This window comes from Elephantulus edwardii, unplaced genomic scaffold (genome assembly GCF_000299155.1).
Source record: "Elephantulus edwardii isolate Elephantulus edwardi_28Jun2011 unplaced genomic scaffold, EleEdw1.0 scaffold00001, whole genome shotgun sequence".
Lineage (NCBI taxonomy): Eukaryota > Metazoa > Chordata > Mammalia > Macroscelidea > Macroscelididae > Elephantulus > Elephantulus edwardii.
In genome coordinates, this window is record NW_006399751.1 from 5,339,293 (window position 1) to 5,358,646 (window position 19,354).

A 19,354-nucleotide genomic window follows, 5' to 3' on the forward strand; every position below is an offset into this window, starting at 1 on the left:
TACTTTAGAGAGGTCCCTAACAGCAGACTTTCATCATATGAGATGTTGTGTTTAGGTGGCATCTAGCAGGTTCCATGTGACAGAGTGGACCCGCCCCATAGATTTTTCTAAGCTGTAATTGTCAAAGCTAACAGATTTGCAACCTTTCAGTTAGCAGACTCACACTTAACCTTAGTGCCACTAAGGTGTGACAATGCATTGCCCAAAATAATATTTAATGTAAAAAAACACCAAACCAAAAAAAAAAAAAAACACAACCAAACAAAAACCCACACCAAACCAAAAAGCTACCAGCCACCATTTAATGCCTTTTTCTTAGGTTCACACACAGCCTCTCACATTTATATTTTTGTATTATTATTCTGTCTATACTTACTTCAATCCTGTATCTGCAGGCCTAATCCCATGCTGGCACACATATTTGTTGGAAAAAAGTCAAGAAATGCACACATTTAATTCTCACAACAAAACTGTGTCATTTATTACTGATGGGGAAATTCAAAAGTACAGTACCTATAGCTAGTAACAGAATTTCAAACCTGAACCTTTCACCTGATTAACTCACTAAATTAAACCAACCAGCTCTGGATGACTTCATTCCTCCTCTTCTCTTAAAAGCTTAATGCCCTGTGAGGAGATGGGAGCTGAGAGCAAATGGAAACCCAGAAAGGCAGAGTTGGGATTGTGACAGCTGCCTCTCGGGAATTTTAGAGTTTTGGCAGCTTCTGTGAGATGCGAGAGGTGATTGCTTCAGCGTCTGGCTTATCTGGGGCTACGCTTGGAAGGGAATGTGTAACACACACCAAGGTAAGCATTCGGGAAGAAAAGGCTCACCCAATAAAAAGTCCCTCCCTGAGAGCAAACAGGGATTTCCATAGCCACCTGGCTGAGGGGGAGGGCAGGTCTGGAGGCCCCATGGGGAAGGAGCCACAGCCAGCCATAAATGGTGCAGGGCCCAGCTTAGCACTTTTCCGCCTCCGCTCCTCTGAAACACAAAGGCGGGGTGGAAGGGCAGCCAACTAGTTTCTTTCCCCAGAAAACTCTCCATCAACCCTTGTCACAGACATGAGTAATTGAGGAAGTGACGTTTGAAAGGTGGGAGAGCTGGTATCTGATGTAAGGTAATCCCAAAACAGGTTTCTGTATTTGCTTTTTTAATAGCCCAGTTTAATTAGGGGCCTGCCTACTGTTTTCACCACCTTTCAGCACAACTTTGAAAAAGAAGGGAAATGAGTGTTTTAAAGCCACACAGGTAGGAAGGAACCGGTGAACTCTTGTCAATTCATTGGGCAATCAAAGCTCAACACAAAATATAGGCCGACTGTCTGATTATCCTTGTCCCAAAACCATAATGTAGTGGAAATAAACAGCAAAACATTTGGTTTCAAAGTCGGCTTCCCTCCCCCACCACATACCCCCTAATCAACTTAAAAGGGGGCTCTAGTGGGAGTTCCAGAGGGAGCTTCACTGCTAACCCAAATGTCATGCCTCTCTGGTAGTTCAAATCCACCAGCGATTCTAACACATCACCTTACAGTGAGGTACCCTGAATTTGGTTAAAAACCAATGTAACGTTCACAACCATCTGGGGATAAAATGTGACATGGTTCTGGTTTTGAAACTGCCACAAAACAAAATTTTCTTGCAGAAGCAATGTCTACATTTGATGCTAATTACAAATCCTTCTATATCCCTGAAGTATTGGCCACCTTCCCAAAATTCTGGCTGCCATTTTAAATCATAAAGCCAATTCCTGAGGTCAAGTTTGATGTTTTAACCAAGGAATAAAGGCCATAGGGAAAACTCTCCTTCAACCAAAAATAAAAAGATGTTAAACACCAGAAACTCTGGTGAGAAGCAGTAGGGTCTGAAGACATAGACGGAACAGGAACCAGCCACTCACGACGTCTGGTTACTGAAGGGGGAAGCTGTCCTTCCCACTAAAACCACAAGCCAGAGCCCTTATTCTCCACCTCCCTGCATCTCCATCACTCTGTCACCACTAGGACAACTCCATCACCACCCTTCCTCTAAGGAGTCCACTCATTGGGGACACACAGAAAATAGAATCTACTTCATACATTTCCCCCAAACCTTTATCTTTTCATCCCTTAACTTGTTAAAGAAAAAGAGACAGGAACAAGAACAAAATGATCAACTTAGACCCTTGAGCAGATGACTGAACATCTTGGAGTTTCAACAGCTGCAAAAAAAGACTATCAGGGTGTCGACCCTCAGAAGTTAAGCAAAATATGTGAAAGACTTCGCCAAGATGCTGGTCCAAAAGAGAGATAAAAAAGTGTGCTGTTAATAATGATCATATTCATAATATAATTATTGACCAGATACTATGTTTTGTTTGTTGTTTTTTTTTAAATTATTTGTGTGTACCGTCAAATCGGATCTGACTGGTATAGGAGGAGACTGTCCCTCCTTCCCCGGCAGAGCATCTGGTGGATTCGAACCATGCGCCTCTGGGATTGTAGTGCAGCTTCTTGCCACTAGGCCACCAGAGCTCCCCTGGATACTATGTTCTTATGGTGATGGTTGTTTGGTGTCATCAAGTTGACTACAATTCTTAGCAGCGAACCTATTAACACAGATCTGGACCTTGTCCTGCCTGTGCCATCCTCACCATCTCTGGCATACTGAAGCACATTGCTATAGTCACTTTGTCAGTCAACTTGTTATAAGGGTCTTAGAAGTGCTGAGAAGTGCAAAATAAAAACCAGACTAACTCACTCGAGACTAAATGAATGTGTCCCGGTGCAGAAAAACACACTGGCCAGCACCTGCATTAGTACACCTTTTATATACACACAGACATAGCCGTTTCTAAGCCTTGCCTGACTCTTCACAGCCAGGCCAGTCTTTCCTACCCACTGATCTCACCAAAATATCTCAATTATCCACACCCTGTGGCACACCTAACACCCAACTTGCAGTGTCCTCTGGTAAATGGGCCCTGAGACATTCTCAGCAATCTGCTAGACCGTGAAAATACTGAGAGCAGGGTGGAGTGTTCCTGTCTTCTTAACTGGTCTCAAGGCTGGAAATCATCAAGTAGAGATGGCCTAGTAAAGACTGATCCTCTGCAATACCAAGGGGTATTGCAATATTTCCTTTCTAACCCAGAAGAAAACTCCAAATAGACAAGTATCAAAAAGCAAATATGTCTAACCAATCAAGCCACAGTTTCTCTGGAGAAAGAAAAAAAAAAAATATTGCCCAGTGTCGGAACAACTTCCAAAGTCTTTTTTTTAAAAAAAAAAGTTAAGACAACAGTATGACTGCTGCAGATTTTTCACGTGTCTGTAGACTGGAAGAATAAACACAGTAGGTGCCTCAGGCAAACTGTGGGTGATTTCTCTTTTTTCAAAAGGGCTTCCTTGATTGTTATGATACTCAATCATAACAATCAGCTAAGATTGTGAGGGAGGGTAAAGTCTTTAGGCCAGAAACAAGCACCTGAGAATCAGTGAAACCAGAAGAGAAACCAACCCCTTCCCTCTATCCTATCTGGCACCAGTGAAGTGGAACAAAGCAAACTGTAGAATCCAGATTATCACAGAGATAAGGCCCTAGAAGTACATTGGGAGTCTGTGTGCATTTTCACTGCCTGAGTCAGAGCTACTCAACTTAAAAAAAAAAAACATGATACTCTAGGAGAATTGTTGTGTAGGCATGGACTGACTCATAGCTGAACCTCCCTAGTTTTCAGAGGCAGTAAATCGCCAGGGAGGAAACTGTCCATCTTTCTACCCTGGAGCATCTCTACCGGATTTGAACAGTTTATCTTTGGCTTGCTAGATAGAGAAGAGACTGCCCACCTATCTCCCTTGGAGCAGCTGGTGAAGCAGCTATTTTTGGCTTGCTAGTACAACTCCTTACCACCAGAGCTCTCCGGGAGAATAGTTGTTGTTGTTGTTATCAACAACCAGTATCAAAATGTTTTCTTCCCCACGAGCAAAAGCCACATCCCTGGCAAGTGAAATGGTTTCTCAGTCACCCTAGAGATGGTTACAGTGATGTGCGTGAAAGTCAGATCCGAGGTCCAATTCCTTAAGCTTGGCAAGAGGACTTCCCCCCTCATTTGTTCTTCTGTAAAAAGGGAATAACCATCTCACCCAACAGGTTTCTCCGAAGTGCTCAAGGCCTGATACACACTACGTATTTCTAATAAGTGCCCCACCCCCTTTACAACAGGGCTTTCTCCTTGAACTGCATGGTGAAAGGTCAAATCACTGTAAATTCAAAAAAGGTTCTCTTTTGAGCCAAGGAATTGTGGCGCTTAATGTGCTTCTCTCTGCTAACCAAAAATGATAGGAAGCCTGAACCCACCACCAGACCAAAGCCAGGAACACATTCCCCCAGAGACATGTGCATGTGGCTTCAGCTTCATCGGCTTTAGAACCTCGAAGGCGGCAGTTCTACTCTGTCCTGAGTCCAGTAGTGGATTGTGGCGTTTGAGTTTGGTTTTTGGTTGGTTTTGGTTTTTTTTTAATTGTTTGAGCCAAGGAAGGGGCTCATCCAGTTGAACGGAGCCGTGGAAGTACCAATTTTTCCCATTTCCCCTCCCCCCACCGGGGGCGCGCCCTACCTCGGCCAAGGACGCGGCCTCTCTCCAGGTGCCTGCGCGTAACCGTGAACGTATAGCTCTCGGCGCCAAAGCCGGGGTGGCAGGGCTGCGGCTCCTCACAGAGCCACGCCGAAGCCTGCAGAGGGAAAAAGGTATGAAAATGGGGCTGACGGGGGTCGGGTGGGGGGTATCGCCTCCAGCACACACGGAAACCCTCCCTCGCTCGCACCGCGAAACCCGCGGTCACCGAGCCCCTGGGAACGTCCGAGCGAGGGGCGCTGCCGCGAAACCTTTCGTGACTGAGCCCCTTTACTCTCTGTTGTCTTAATCCTGGGAGAGGTCTTTACTTTTTTACTATTCCCTTTTCCTTATACCGAAACGCCCCACTCTTTAAACTCCTTACACCTAAGGGCGTCTCAAGCCCTTTGACTCCTTGTCCTGTAGACGCCCCTGTTCCCCCTTCTTCACTTGGGAGGGAACCTGATGTCTATGGATGTCCTAGTCTTTACTTCCTCCACACGACTCTGTACTTTTCTCTGCGGCTTCCCTTATCCATGAGTCTCGAACTTTCCCAAGTTGCTCCGTGTCGCCACAGCCAGGCCCCAACCCAGCACCGCGACCCACAGAGCCCGAGCCCCAGCGACGGGCGCCCACTCTCCCAGCACTCGCGGCCGGGGGCAGGCACGCCGCGCCCTGCTTCACCCTCCGCCCAGCTTCCAGACCACTCCCGGCCTTCCGACACCAACTTTCTCCAAAGTAGATGGAAAGGGGACAGGGAAAGAGTGAGCCAAATCCGAGCGCGGAGCACGGCGCCGGAAGGCGTCCCCTCGAGGCGGGCGCGTCGCGGTACCTGGAGCAGCAGCAGGAGCGCGCAGAGGCTGCGGCGCGAAGCGCCCATGGCGGGCCGAAGGGGCGCCGGGCGGAGGCGGGACGTGCGGGACGGGCTTGCGAGACTTCCCGCGGCTCACAGGTGCTCTGGGACTCTGGACGCCACTGAGTAGAGTGGCGCGGCTGCCGCCAGGTGAGCCCCGAGGGCGCCGCCCCCGGAGCCACTGATTGGCCAAGCATACACCTGCCCGTCGGCAGCCAATTAGCTGCATAGCGCAGCCGTACCCGCCCTCCGCGGAGCGGGAAGGCAGGCCGCTCGCCTTCGGCCACACCCAACGTCCCGCCCTTTGGTTCACAAGGGACCCTGTGACCTGCAGCCTAGAGTTCTCTGTAGGGATGTGAGGACTCCAGAGTTCGAAGTCCGCGCATGCACCCTACGCCGTTTCTGTGGAGTTGATTGGTAGTGATCCTAGGGGTCGGAGCAGAACTGCCCCACTACCCCATAAGAATTTCCAGATTTACCTAAGCAGTGCACAACCTTCACACTTAACTACTTACCTACGGATAGCCACTGGGTTTGAATCTTAGTTCATTAAAACCAGTGGCTACTTAAGACCTGATCAGAAAGGGCCCATTGGGCATTTAATGCTGCACCACAGCCACTATCACTACCTTCTCTGGAAGGTTCCATCCCCAGTAATATATCTAGTTATGTCACTGGAACTGCAGGATCTCTCTCCTTCAATGGTCAATCATCAAATTGACTCAAGATCAGGACCACCTGTCACTTGAAGCCTCCGTTTCTACACTTTCTAAATGGGAATAATAATCACGAACAAACGCCTGCCTAATATTGTTGTACATTTGCCATGCAATTGTTGCGGATGTTGTGTTGTTATATGCCGTCGAGTCGCCTGCGACTCATAGCGACCCCATCTATACGAGCCCTAAATCCTGTTCTATACTGTGCCAACCTCACTGTCTCTGACACACCTACTCCCACCACACCAATCACTGAATTGATCCATCGTGCCGAGGGTCTTCCTCTCCTGTTCTTCCCCTCCCCCAAACATGATATCCCTCTCCAAGGACTGGTCCCTCCTTAGGACACTCCCACAGCATGTCAGACAAACTTCAGAATCCTTTACTCCAAGGAGCATTCCGGCTTCACCCTCTCCATGACAAACCCATTTGTTCTCCTTGCAGTCCACCGTATATTCAACACTCTTCTCCAGCACCACAGCTCAAAGGCATCAATTCTCTTTGTCATCCCTAGCCCCTGTCCAGCTCTCTGATGCATAGCACGCGATTGCAAAAACTACAGCCCAAATCAGGCGCACCTTAGTCTCCAGTCTGATGTCATTGCTCTTCAGTACTCTGGAGAGGTCCCTGATGGCTGACTTTACCAATGCAGTCCATCTCTTGATTTCCTGGCTGCTGGTACCAAGAGTGGTGACTGTTGCGCCAAACAGACTAGAACTGTTAACTATCTCAATCTCTTCACCATCCATACTGATGTTGCCAATTGGCCCAGTAGTGAAAATCTTTGTTTTCCTGACGTTGAGCTTCAATCCGTATTGAAGGCTGCAGTCCTCTGCCTACTGCAGCAAGCAGGTCCTCCTCAGTTTCAGTAAGCAGGGTCAATAAGGCAAATATTTCTTACACCATAAAACTGTACAGATGGGAGAGGTTAACACCTCTCTAAAAGTAACACTAGGCCTTGTATATTGTGTGCTCTGAGCTAAGCGTTGTAATCATAATTTAATCTCATTCTAAAACAAACCAAAGACTGCATCATTGAAGCCAGAAGCCAGTGGCAGAGAACTGGAACCTAACTCCCTCTGATTCCAGTGTCCTTGCTTTTGACTGTCATGCTTCACTTACGTCCCACTGGTCTTGCAGCTGGAGAGGTAGTTGTCTGACTGACTAAGGTGTTCCTATTACTAATCAAACCAAAAGATAGGCAATTTGAAACTACCACCACTTTGCTTCCTGGGAGAAAGATGAATCAGTCTACTCTTGTGAAAATTACAGTTTAGAAACACCATGGAGTAGTTCTATTCTGTTCTTACAGGTCTCTGTGAGACTGAATCTACTCTATGACAGTGGTTTTAGTTTGGGGATTTTGCTCAACATTGTACAGCAAGTCAATGTCAAAGCTAAAGCTAGAACCAAAGATCTCCTGATCCCCAGGCTGAGGTTAGTTAAGATTGAGGTTGGGTTAATGCCACACCACAGCCACCATCACCGCTATTTCTGGAGAACTCTGCCCCCAGTCAAATAATTTTAGGATCAAGGTGGGGGGAAAGGCAGACTTTATATCAGACAGCTTCCCTTTCCTGTAGTCAGCCACATCTGTGTGGCTTGGCTTTCCTGTCCTACCTCCCTGCCCCCTACTCGGCAAGGACACCTTTCCTTTCATCCGCCAAGCATGATGTTAATTGTTGTTGTTGTTCTGTACCACAGAGTCAGAACCAACCCACAGCCAATCTTCCTAAGCCAGTAAGGGAGAAGATTACCCATCCTTCTCCCTTGGAGCAGCTGGTGGCCTTGAACCTTTGGGATTGCAGAGCATCTTCTTGACACTAAACTACCAGAGCTCCCTTCCAAGCAAAGTCAGAACTCAGAACTGTAAAACAGTATGTGGACTCAGCTGCTCACTAGCTATGTGACCTAGATCCAGTCAGTATTCTCATCTGCATAATCAAACTCATTGGATCCTATTGGATCCACTGGGTTTCCAAGCTGTCATCTTTATGTAAGTGGACCACCATGCATTTTTCCCCTGTTGAGCTGCTGATGAATGCCTAACCACTGCACACCACTTTTTTTGTTTTTATAAATGGATTGAAATTAACTAATGAAAGAAAATCTCCAAACAGCTTACTTGGCACATAGTAGTAACTGCTCAATAAATGTTTGATGTGGTAGCTGTTCCCTTGAAAGGATCACTCCCTTTTTTCCGCTCTGCACTGGGAAGGCCACATTTGAACAATTTCACCCAGAGCGAGAGGTGAACCCACTGAGGATACTTCCTCTGAGAACTCCAGAGGAGAGGCACCATTTCTGGTAGGTCTAGGTCACCCTCTGTCCCCTTCATTTTAATGGGTTTCTGAGCACACGCCCAGGCCATTTAGGTTTCTGCATCTTGGCTCTTGGCCTCTTAACCCACCAGGAGGCTTAGAAGAAAGGCTTCGGTATTTCCTTTCCCACTGAGGCTCCTGTTGGACTGTGCATTAAACAAGATAATGGAAACACAGAGGGAGGCGTTTCCCCCATGGGGCAGCCTTGCCAGTTTATTTTTCTTTTGCCCAGTTATGTAAAAATACATATTTTATACCATCACTCGACCTAGGGAGTCTTTGGGGTTTTGCTTTCTTCCACCCAGCAAGCTCTAGTAATTCCACAGCGACTCATCGACTCTTCCATTACACTCTGATAATTCAATAAAAAGATTTTAGGAGACAATTAAGGGCAGTAAGGACAGGTTGGGCTTGATATTCCTTCAGACTTCTCGGCTGATCTGAGTCCTGAAAGCTCCAGGTCTTGAAAGGTGCCCCTGCAGCTGTCCTAAGTTTAGAGGGAAAACAAGAGATTCCATGCAGAGGTAGGGTGATATATGATATTGAGTAATACAGTGACTTGCCTCTGCTTCCTCTTGTATATCAGATATGAATACTTTATTGGAAAACTCAAATAGGACAATATAGGTAAGCTAGGCAGAAAATAGCATTTTTGTCAACCACGGACCAACCAAAAAACCCAAGCCTGTTGCCCATTTGGACTCATGAGTTACAACCCAATGAGTTACATATTAAAAAAGAGAAGGGAGCTCTGGTGGCCTAATGTCAAAAAGCTTCACTGGAATCCCAAAGGCACGCGGTTCGCATCCACCAGATGCTCCACTGGAGAAGGAGAGGCAGTCTCCTCCTGTGCCAGGCAGAATAAATTCCTTGATTCTATGGCACAAAGCAAGAGATAAGGAAAAAAACTGAGCTGCTTAGAATTCTCTTGGCTGTAAACTTTCTGCTGTGTCACTGTTGTTAGGTGCAGTTAAGTCTGTTCCAACTCAGAATGAAACCCTGTCCCAGCCTGTCAGAACCTCTGCTGTGTCTAAACTTATTGCAGTCACTATGTCTGTCCTTCTCGGGGGCGGGAAAGTAGGGTGCTGTTTCTCTGACAAGCTTCAAATTCCAGCCTGCTTCTTTGGGTTGAAAAAAATAAGAGGTTGGAAAAATCACTTTACTCTCAGAGTTCCTGTTTCCTTATTGGTAATGTTGATGGAAAGGGAAGCTCTCACAGCCTTCGTGGGAGGGAGAGCGGTCCCAACCACCATGTGTATCTCAGTTCCTGGAGAGAATAACTCCCTTCCTGTGATTACTGCTACCTGAAAACCTGGCTGGTGGGTCAGCTATGCGTTGGTTCTGATTCCGTGACAATGCGTGTTTGAGTCTGAGTGCTGATGGAACTTAATTCATAAGGTTATGGTAATCATTCTATAAAAGTAGTTGTCCTTGTGCCATTGCCTTTGCACCAACTCAGAGCGATCTTAGCTATTCGCAACTTAAGCTCAATACATTTCTGTCTTGTTCTATGAGGAAATTATGAGCTGAATAGGAAGTCTCCCTACCCTCAGGCTCTTCCATTCCCAGCCCCCCACACACTCCCTACCCCCTGCCATTGAAGTCTCTTGGTGACTCACCATTTACCTGGAGAAACTCTAACCCGCCAGTCATTTTGACCCTCCTCTTTGATTTGAATTTCAAAGGGGGCTTGAGAGAATGACCTTGTTTCTCTCAAAAGAATGAAAGTTTTGGCTTTAATAAACTGTTAAACTGGTGTCTTCTAGGGGTACTGAAGATTGCATGGAAATCTGTGGGTGAGGAAAGGAGCAAGACCCATTACTTTCATTAGCTTTTGGCTAAGAGAGGTCAAATTCTAACCTAAGGATTGTCGTTGTTGTTGTGTGGTGTACAGCTGGAACTGACCCATAGCTGACCCTCTAGTGTGGACCACAACTCATAATGACCCTTTGAACAACAGATGAAACCTTGCCCTATTCTGCACCATCCGCATGATTTCTGCCATGCTCAGGCTCAGTGTGGCATCAGCATGACCAGGTCAGTCCATCTCCATGAAGGTCTTCCTGTAATTAGTGACCTACAGGCATCAACAGGAAAAAGGAGTGTTGACCACAGGCCTTGACTGTGGCCTTGAGTGTTTGTTTCCCAGGTGAGTGATAAACTTCAGCCTTCCTTATTGCACCATGTGCCTGGTCAGACCTTCATTTCTAGAAAGTCAAGGACTCTGAATAGTCTGCTCACTTGAGGCAGAAAAGCTAATGATTAATTCTCTGATGACTCTATACCTATAAATTGGTAATAATGGGGCTCAGACTGGGAGGAGCATCCTTCCCCAGCCTTCTCAAGGTGAGCCCAGTACCTACTGGCTTGGAATGAATCCCCAGTGAAATTCAAAATACTAGAGATTGCAGCCAGGCCAGGGTTCCGACAGTGTTGGGGGAGATTGTTCTATTCTAGCTACTCCCTGCCGCTCAGCTTTAGCAATTTTTGTAAATTTTTAAATTATTGTCATCTGTAAACTTTGTGCCTAATCTTGTTTCATCTTTGCAACCGTACATTTTAATTTTTGAAGATTTTAAAGCAAATCCCAGATTATGGATCCTTTCCCTAGAAAGTACCTTATATATATTTATGACAAAGGCTTTCTTTCTTTTTAAAACATAATTAGCATGCAAGTATGTAATAAAATTAACAATAATTTCTCAATATCGTATAATGGCATATTTTGAAAATGTGCCTTTTTACGAAAGTTTATTCGAGCCCTCTGCAGTCCTGGACACAGCCATCAATCGTGGTGTTGACACCCAAGAAAAACCAGATATATAGATGAACTCCTTTTTTTTTTAAATTTATTGTTAATTTCAATGAAAATTTACAGAGACTTTGGATTTCCATTCATTCATTGTTACACTTTTCTCCCCTCCCAACCCTCCCCCCTAATACACTACCCTCTTAGAAAAGTAAAAGAAAAATTCTTTCATTGTTTTACAATCCCTCCCCCCAGGTCCACTCCACTATGCAGCCTTCGCTCTGGACTCCCGTCTTAACAAAAATACCTAATCACATATCCCTTTTAAATAGTTTTCTCCCTCATCTGTTTCAATGTAGCATCCATTATTAAACCCATCTTTCTCAGTCTCCCCCCAACCCAGAAGTCAGTCCTGTTTTACAACAGTGGTACCATGCAGTATTTGTCCTTTTGTGACTGAGATACTTCACTCAGCATAATGTCCTCCAGGTTCACTCATTTTGAATAATATTGAATGAGTTCCTTGTTTTTCAATGCAGCATAGTATTCCATTGTGTGAATATACCACAGCTTCTCTATCCGTTCGTTTGTTGATGGGCACTTAGATTGTTTCCAACTCCTTGCTATTGTGAACAAAGCTGCAATAAACATGGGTGTGCATATATCTGCTTGGGTGGCACTTATGGTCTCTTTGGGGTATATTCCCAGTAGTGAAATTGCTGGGTCAAATGGTATCTCTATTATATATCTTATAACTGTTTAAATGGTATATCTCATAGTTGTTTTGATTTGCATCTCTCTTAGAGCTGGGGATTTTGAACATTTCTTTATGTGCTTGTTGGCCATCTGAATGTCTTCTTTGGTGAAGTGTCAGTTCATATCCTGCCCATTTTTCTACTGGATTATTTACCTTTATCTTGTTGTGTTGCTGAGCTCCTTTTTTTAAGGAAGGGGTGATGGTGGCCAGGGAAGATGTCCATATACCAAAGCACCCTGAACTGGCAGACAAAAACGTGCCCAACCTTCATGTCATGAAGGCCAAGCAGAGTCTCAGGTCATGAGGTTATGTGAAGAACGAGTTTGCCTGGAGACATTTCTACTGGTACCTTACCAAGGAGGGTATCCAATATCTGTGTGATTACCTCCACCTTATCCCTGAGACGGTTCCTGCCACCTTTTGCCGCAGCCATCTTGAAACTGGCAGGCCACGACCTAAAGGTCTGGAAGGTGAACGACCTACAAGGTTGACTCGAGGGGAGGCTGACAGAGACACAGACAGACAGAGCGCAGTGCCTCCAGGTACAGACAGGAAAGCCAAGGCTGGGGCTGCGTCAGCAACTGAATTCCAGTTTAGAGGAGGATTTGGTCATGGACGTGGTCAGCCACCTCAGTAAAGCTGGAGGGAATTGTTTTGTGTTGAATAAACATGTAGCCAGAAAAATTTTTTTTAAAAAAAGTTTGTTTGATCAGGACCTAAAAGAGCCACATTTTACAACTGGCTATCATCTCTTAAGTCACCCTTTATCTGTAAGAGTTCCCCATACCTTTTGCTCTGTTTTTTTGTGGAATAATTGACTGTAGCATTTCAAGTGTTCCACTGATGAGTTGTGAGGCATGTATCCACCATGACACCACTGACACAATCAAGCTGAGGAATGTGTCCTTTTCCAGTATTTTCTTTTGTTATAATTCCAAACATACAGGTTTTTTTATAAATGGCTGTTTTTCTCTTTTTAAAGAGACTGGACCATTTGTCCTAGAAGGTATTCTACATTTGTACTGGCTTAGTGCGTTCTCACTGGTGTCAGGGTAGGACAGGGTTCAGAGCTGTTATGCACAGGGTCACGAGGAGTCTGGACTGCATAAAACAACAACAACTATCCTGTTTATGTCACATAAACAAGCCCTCCGAGCTAAAGGCTTGAGTCAGTTCAGAATTCTTTCTTTCTTACTTAAGGCAGTTTGAATCCACCAGCTGCTTCTCTAAAGAAAGATAGGCAATCTCCTCTCATATGATTTACAGTCTCTGAAAACCTACTGGAAGGTCAATTATGAGTCAGCTCTCATTCAGCAGTAATGGACTGTTGAATTGTGGTAAAAGATATAAAATATATTTACACAGTTTGAATCCATCCGATGCTCTGCTGGAGAAGGAGGGGTAATCTCCTGTGCCAGATGGATCCAATTTGATGGTACAAACAAGAAAATAAAAAATTTTTAAAAAAAGATATAAAATATATTTGTCCTTTTCTATGAAGATGGCGATGAAAGCAAAAAAAGAAGCCTCTGTCCCTCCCAAAATGGACACCAAAACAAAGGCATGAAAGGTCAGGAAGGCGGTCCTGAAGGGCATCCACTGCCACAAAAAAAAAAAAAAGAAGATCTGCAACTGCACGTCACCGACCTTCCAGTGGCCTAAGAGGCTGAGACTTCTCCGGAGGCAGCCCAAATACCCCCGGAAGAGCGCCCCCAGGAGAAACAAGCTTGACCACTCTGCCATCATTGTTTCCCCTGACCACTGAGTCAGCCATGAAGAAGATAGAAGATAACAACACAGTTGGGTTCATTGTGGATGTCAAGGCCAACAAGCACCACATCAAACCAGCTGTAAAGAAGCTCTATGACAGTGATGTGGCCAAGGTCAACATCTTGATGAGGCCTGGTGGAGAGAAGGCCCATGTTTGACTTGCTCCTGACTATGATGCTTTGGATGTTGCCAACAAAATTGTTATCATCTAAACTGGGTCCAGCTGGCTAATTCTAAATACAGACTTTTCTCACCATGAAAAAAAAACTAAACCAAAAAAACACCCACAACATATTTGTCAATTTAAATGTACAGTTAAGTAGTATTAATTACATTGTGCAACCATTCCCACTATTGCGTCTCAAACTTTCTTTTATTGCCAAAACCTTTTGATCGCTACAATCAAAAAATTAACACCCCACTCCTCACTCTCCTTACCTCTTAGGAACTACTAACCAAACCCCTTTGACTTTGTACATTTGCCTGTTCTAGATATTTGATTTCTTGGGATTGTATAATACTTGCCCTTTTGTGTCTGGCTTGCTTCATTCAGAGGCTTGACGGCACAGTGAGTTAAATGTTGGTCTTCTTAATGGAAAGGTTAGTGGTTCAAACTCACCAGCCACTCAGAGGGAGAAATACTAAGATTCACAGCATCTGAAACCCATTGGGGCAGTTCTACTACATCCCGACAGGGTGACTATGAGTCAGAATGGATTCAAAATAGTAAGTTTCATTTTCTTGGTTTTATGTCATAACTATAATATTTTCAAGATTTCTGTTTGTCATAGCATTTATCAGAACTTTCCATCTGTTTACTGCTAAATGAGGAGATTACATTTTGAGATATGGGAAAAAATATTACAGAAGTTGTGCTGGGTGCTTCCCTTGGCATCATATCGGGAAGTACAAAATGGTCTGTTTGACTTGCTTTTCCAGTACTAAGCTTCAAACGTTATTAGCTGATCCCTCTATTATCAGATTCCCCATCAGCCTCATGATTTTACCACCGTGGATGATGGCTGCCAAGACCCATTATCTCATTAGGTCAAACAGCAGCAAGATAGTGAACACCCCTATGTGCTGGGGACACTGAAAGAAATGAAATACGGTCTTTGCACTTCAGATGCTCGCTCCTAAAGTAGCACGGTGGGCAAGCAGGTAAGCGTTCATCCATTTACTTACTGAAGGCCTACTATGTGCCAGGCAGTGTGCTATTGCTGTGTACTGTTAAGTCAATTCTGACTCAGAGCACCAGATGCTAGTCAGTTGCAGGATAATCTGTGACCAAAGTGACAGTGGCTACCACTTCCTAGCACTTCCCCTCTAAGAAGGAGCCCTGGTGGTGCAGTGGTTAAGCTCTTGACTGTTAACCAAAAGTTGGTGGTTAGAAGCTCTCGGCTGTTCTGAAGGAGAAAGATGTGACAGTCTGCTTCTATAAAGATTTACAGCCTTGGATATCTTCATATGGGAGAAATTCTACTCTGTCCTATAAGGTCACAATGAATTAGAATAGACTCAATGGCAATACGTTCTGGGTTGTTTTTTATTTTACCATAAAAGGGAAGGTCAGAAAAATAGGAAGACTCTCAATGAGATGGGCTGACACGGTGACTGCAGTATTGGGCTCAAGTGTGTCTGAGAAGATGAGGATGGCACAGGATAGAAAAGGGTTCAGATCTGTTGTCCATAGGGTTACTTAGACTCATAATCGATAGACAGGACCTAAGAACAACATGCCTTATTTCACCAGTCATCACCAATCCTTTGAGAGCTATTCTTAGATGAATTTCTTAGATTTGGCAACAGGTGGTCCAAGAGATAAAAAAGATTTACCCAAGTTTACACATGAAAAGTGACAGAGCTTGAATCTGAACCTAGGGCTACTGACTTGCAAAATCTCTTCATCTCTAAGCTAATCAGGGCAGGCTTTTATGTCCAGGTTCCATCTCAACTGATTGGCAAACCTTGTTTAATTCAATCAGAAATGGTGTGTTGAATTGACCTAAAATTTTAGACTCTGGGGCAGCCAAGAGAAGATGGCAAGAACATTGACTGAGCTGCAGGTTCAACCCACTGGAAGCTTCCAGCACAGTGGTGCTTGGGGCAGGGTAGGGAAGTACAGTAGTGATAAGAGCTGGAACCAGAAGGGCAGGCCATTTGGTCTTCAATCTGTATGTGGAATAGGGATAGTCTCCCCACTTAACCAGTGGAGGCATCGTAGGCTTAGAGAGGTGAGTAGGCAGGTGATGGCAGAAGCACCTTGGCACCCCAGCTTCCAAGTCAATTAGGCCAGAGAGATTAATTTGCTCAGCTGCCTGTGTCTGAATTTTGCTTTGCCACTTGAAAGTTACATCTTTTAACACGCCAGTTGGACTCTCTGGGCCTTAAATTTTTTTGTCTGTATTGATGAGGTTGTTATTGTTGGTGTTCTGTACCATTGAGTTGGAACTGACTCATACCTGACCATCTAGCAAGGTTTTAAATTTGGAGAAGGACATCATGCTTGGGAGGGTGGAGGGACGGCGCAGGAAAGGAAGGCCCTCTATGAGGTGGATTGATTCAGTGACTGGAATAATCGGGATGAGTGTGTCAGAGACAGTGCGATTGGTACAGGACAGAGCAGAGGTTAGGGCTGTTGTACATAGGGTTGCTATGAGTCGCAAGCGACTCAATGGCACATAACAACAACAACAATTATTATTACTAATTTTAATGAAAATTTACAGAGATTTTGGATTTCCATTCATTCATTGTTGCACTTTTCTCCCTGCTCACCCCTCCCCTCTAGTTCATTCTTTTTTTTTCTTTTTTTAATTTTTTTTCTCTTTTTTTTCTTTTTTTTTCTAGTTCATTCTTGTCTTTGAAAAGTAAAAGAAAAATTCTTTCATTGTTATACAATCCCTCCCAAGTCCACTCCACTATGCAGCCTTCGTGCTGGACTCATGTCATGACAATAATACCTAATCATATATACCTTTTAAACAGTTTTTCTCTCTCATCTGTTGAATTCCGTATACATAATTTATCCCATCTTTCTCAGTCTCCCCCCAACCCCAATGTCAGTCCTGTTTTACAGTAGTGGCACTATGCAGTATTTGTTCTTTTGTGACTGAGATATTTCACTCAGCATAATGTCCTCCATGGTCACCCATTTTGAATAATATTTCATGAATTCTTTGTTTTTCACTGCACCATAGTATTCCCTTGTGTGAATATACCACAGCTTCTCAATCCATTCGTTTGTTGATGGGCACTTAGGTTGTTTCCAAGCCTGCTATTGTGAACAAAGCTGTGATAAACATGGGTGTGCATATATCTGCTTGGATGGTGGTTATGGTTTCTTTGGGGTATATTCCAAGTAGTGAAATTGCTGAGTCAAATGATATTTCTGTTTGCATCTTTTTGAGAAAGTGTCATATTGCCTTCCATAGTGGCTGCACCATTTTACACTCCCATCAACAGTGAATAAGGGTTCCAGTTTCTCCACAACCTCACCAGCATTAGTTGCTTGCTGTTCTGTTAAATTTTGCTATTCTTACTGGGGTGAGATGATATGTCATAGTTGTTTTGATTTGCATCTCTCTTAGAGCTAGGGATTTTGAACATTTCTTCATGTGTTTGTTGGACATCTGAATGTCTTCTTTGGTGAAGTGTCTGTTCATATCCTGTGCCCATTTTTCAGTTGTGTTGTTTACCTTTTTCTTGTTATGGTGCTCGAGTAGTTTATAAATTCTAGATATAAGTCCCTTATCTGACATGTCATTACCAAATACTTTTTTCCAGTCTGTGGCTTCCCTTTTTACCCTGTTGGAGAAGTTTTTGGATGTGCATAGGGATTTGATTCTTAGAAGGTCTCATTCAACTATTTTATCCTATCCTGGTTGTAGATTTTTCAGGATGCTTGGAAGACTGTTGATGTTGTGGATTAGGACATCTAGAGTTCTTCTAAGCTTTTCTTTTTTTTTAATTTTTATTTTATTATTTTTGTGTGAGTGTACCGTCAAATCAGATCTGACTGGTACAGGAGAAGATTGTCCCTCCTTTCCCGGCAGAGCATCTGGTGGATTTGAACCGCGCACCTCTGGGGTTGTAGTTGCAGCTCCTTGCCACTAGGCCACCAGAGCTCCCCTATAAGCTTTTCTTTAATGAAGTTTATAGTCCTTGGTTTTATTCCTAGGTCCATGATCCACCTTGAGTGGGTTTTTGTGTATGGAGTGAAGTGAGGATCTTGCTTGAGTTTTCTGCAGGTAGTTTTCCAATTTTGCCAACACCATTTATTAAAAAGGCAGTCATTTCCCCACCCCCTCTTCCCCGTCTAGCAAGTTTTCAAAGGCAGCAAATTGTACAGGACATTGTCCATCTTTCTCCCACCAAGCTGCTGGTAGATTTGAGCCCTGTGCTTTTAGGCTGTCAGCACAACTCCTTAGACTAAGCCAGCCACCAGAGCAGTGAAATAGTGTTAAGTAAATGTGGCAGAAAAGAAGTGCTCAATACACATTAATATTATGCTTTCTACAATCCATGTTTTTCTGGTTCCTCCATAAACTAAGTTCACAGGCATTATATCCTCCCTTTCACTCCTCCTCAGTCTAATTCTTACCCTCTCTCAGACCCTCTGATAGAAGGCTGTTATGGAGCTCCTCGGCTGGCTGGGTGCCTTATCTTTGCACAGAAATCTTTGTACCCGATGTCTGTAGTACAACAGATAAGGTGACAAGCAACAGCAGTCTAGGCCCCTGAGACTTTGTTGTTACCTTTCTCTTCATTGAGGCCCTGCCCTGTCCCCCACCCCAGAGCCTCCAGATCAGCCCCAAGTAACCTGCCTACATGGAATGGAGAGAAAACCCTTTGTTTTAGCTCTTCCTTTAAAGGATCCTATTGGTATATCAGATTAAAGTTTTAGAATTAATCTAATCTGAAGGTTGGCAGGTAGACCTACCACTTACTTAGAGGGAGAATAACGAGGTAGTCTCCTTCCTTGGGAACCCAATGGAGGGTCATTGTAAGTTGGACTCAATGCCAGCTTGGGTTTGGTTTGGGGTAAATCTTCCTTTAACTAGGGAGTTCTGCTAGCTTAGTGATAAGGAGTTGCCCTGCCAATCCCAAGGCACACTATTCAAATCCACCAGATGAGCAATCTCCTCCCATGCATGGGATTTGTTGTTGTGTACTGTTGAGTTGGAACCAGTCATAACTGACCCTCCAGTGGGTTTTCAGAGGCAGTAAATCATACTTGGGGACATTGCCTGTGCATTTTATTGCCTCTGTAAACTCGCTGGAGGGTCAGCCATGAGGAGATGACACTATTATGCATAACAATGATTTCCTTTATCTAGCCCAGCTGTCTCCAGGTCAGTGAAATCATTTCCTGCTAAATTCAGCCTGGATCCTTGTCAAAGATAACAAAGACTCACATTTTATTTTTTTTTAAAAAATATTTTATATTGGTTTGCTTACAAAGTTTGTATACATTGTGTTTTATACTATTCTTCATTCACATTGTGTTTCATACAATCATTTCTATTCATTATGTTTTATAAAATTAATCACTACTGGACTGTGTGCACCATTACCCTGTTTTCCAG

At 44.2% G+C, this 19,354-nt stretch overlaps 1 protein-coding gene across 1 annotated transcript in view; it reads right to left on the reverse strand.

The window, feature by feature from the left end:
• CDH1 (cadherin 1, type 1, E-cadherin (epithelial)) overlaps positions 1 to 5,477 on the reverse strand; it is a 72,850-nt gene extending 67,373 nt beyond the window's left edge. Inside the window, exons 1-2 of the mRNA XM_006878663.1 lie at positions 5,430 to 5,477; positions 4,601 to 4,715 (exon numbers count right to left, since the gene is read on the reverse strand). Of these exons, the coding sequence (XP_006878725.1) occupies positions 4,601 to 4,715; positions 5,430 to 5,477 (163 nt within the window). The remainder of the gene's footprint in view (positions 1 to 4,600; positions 4,716 to 5,429) is intronic.
• Positions 5,478 to 19,354: the final 13,877 nt, after the last annotated feature.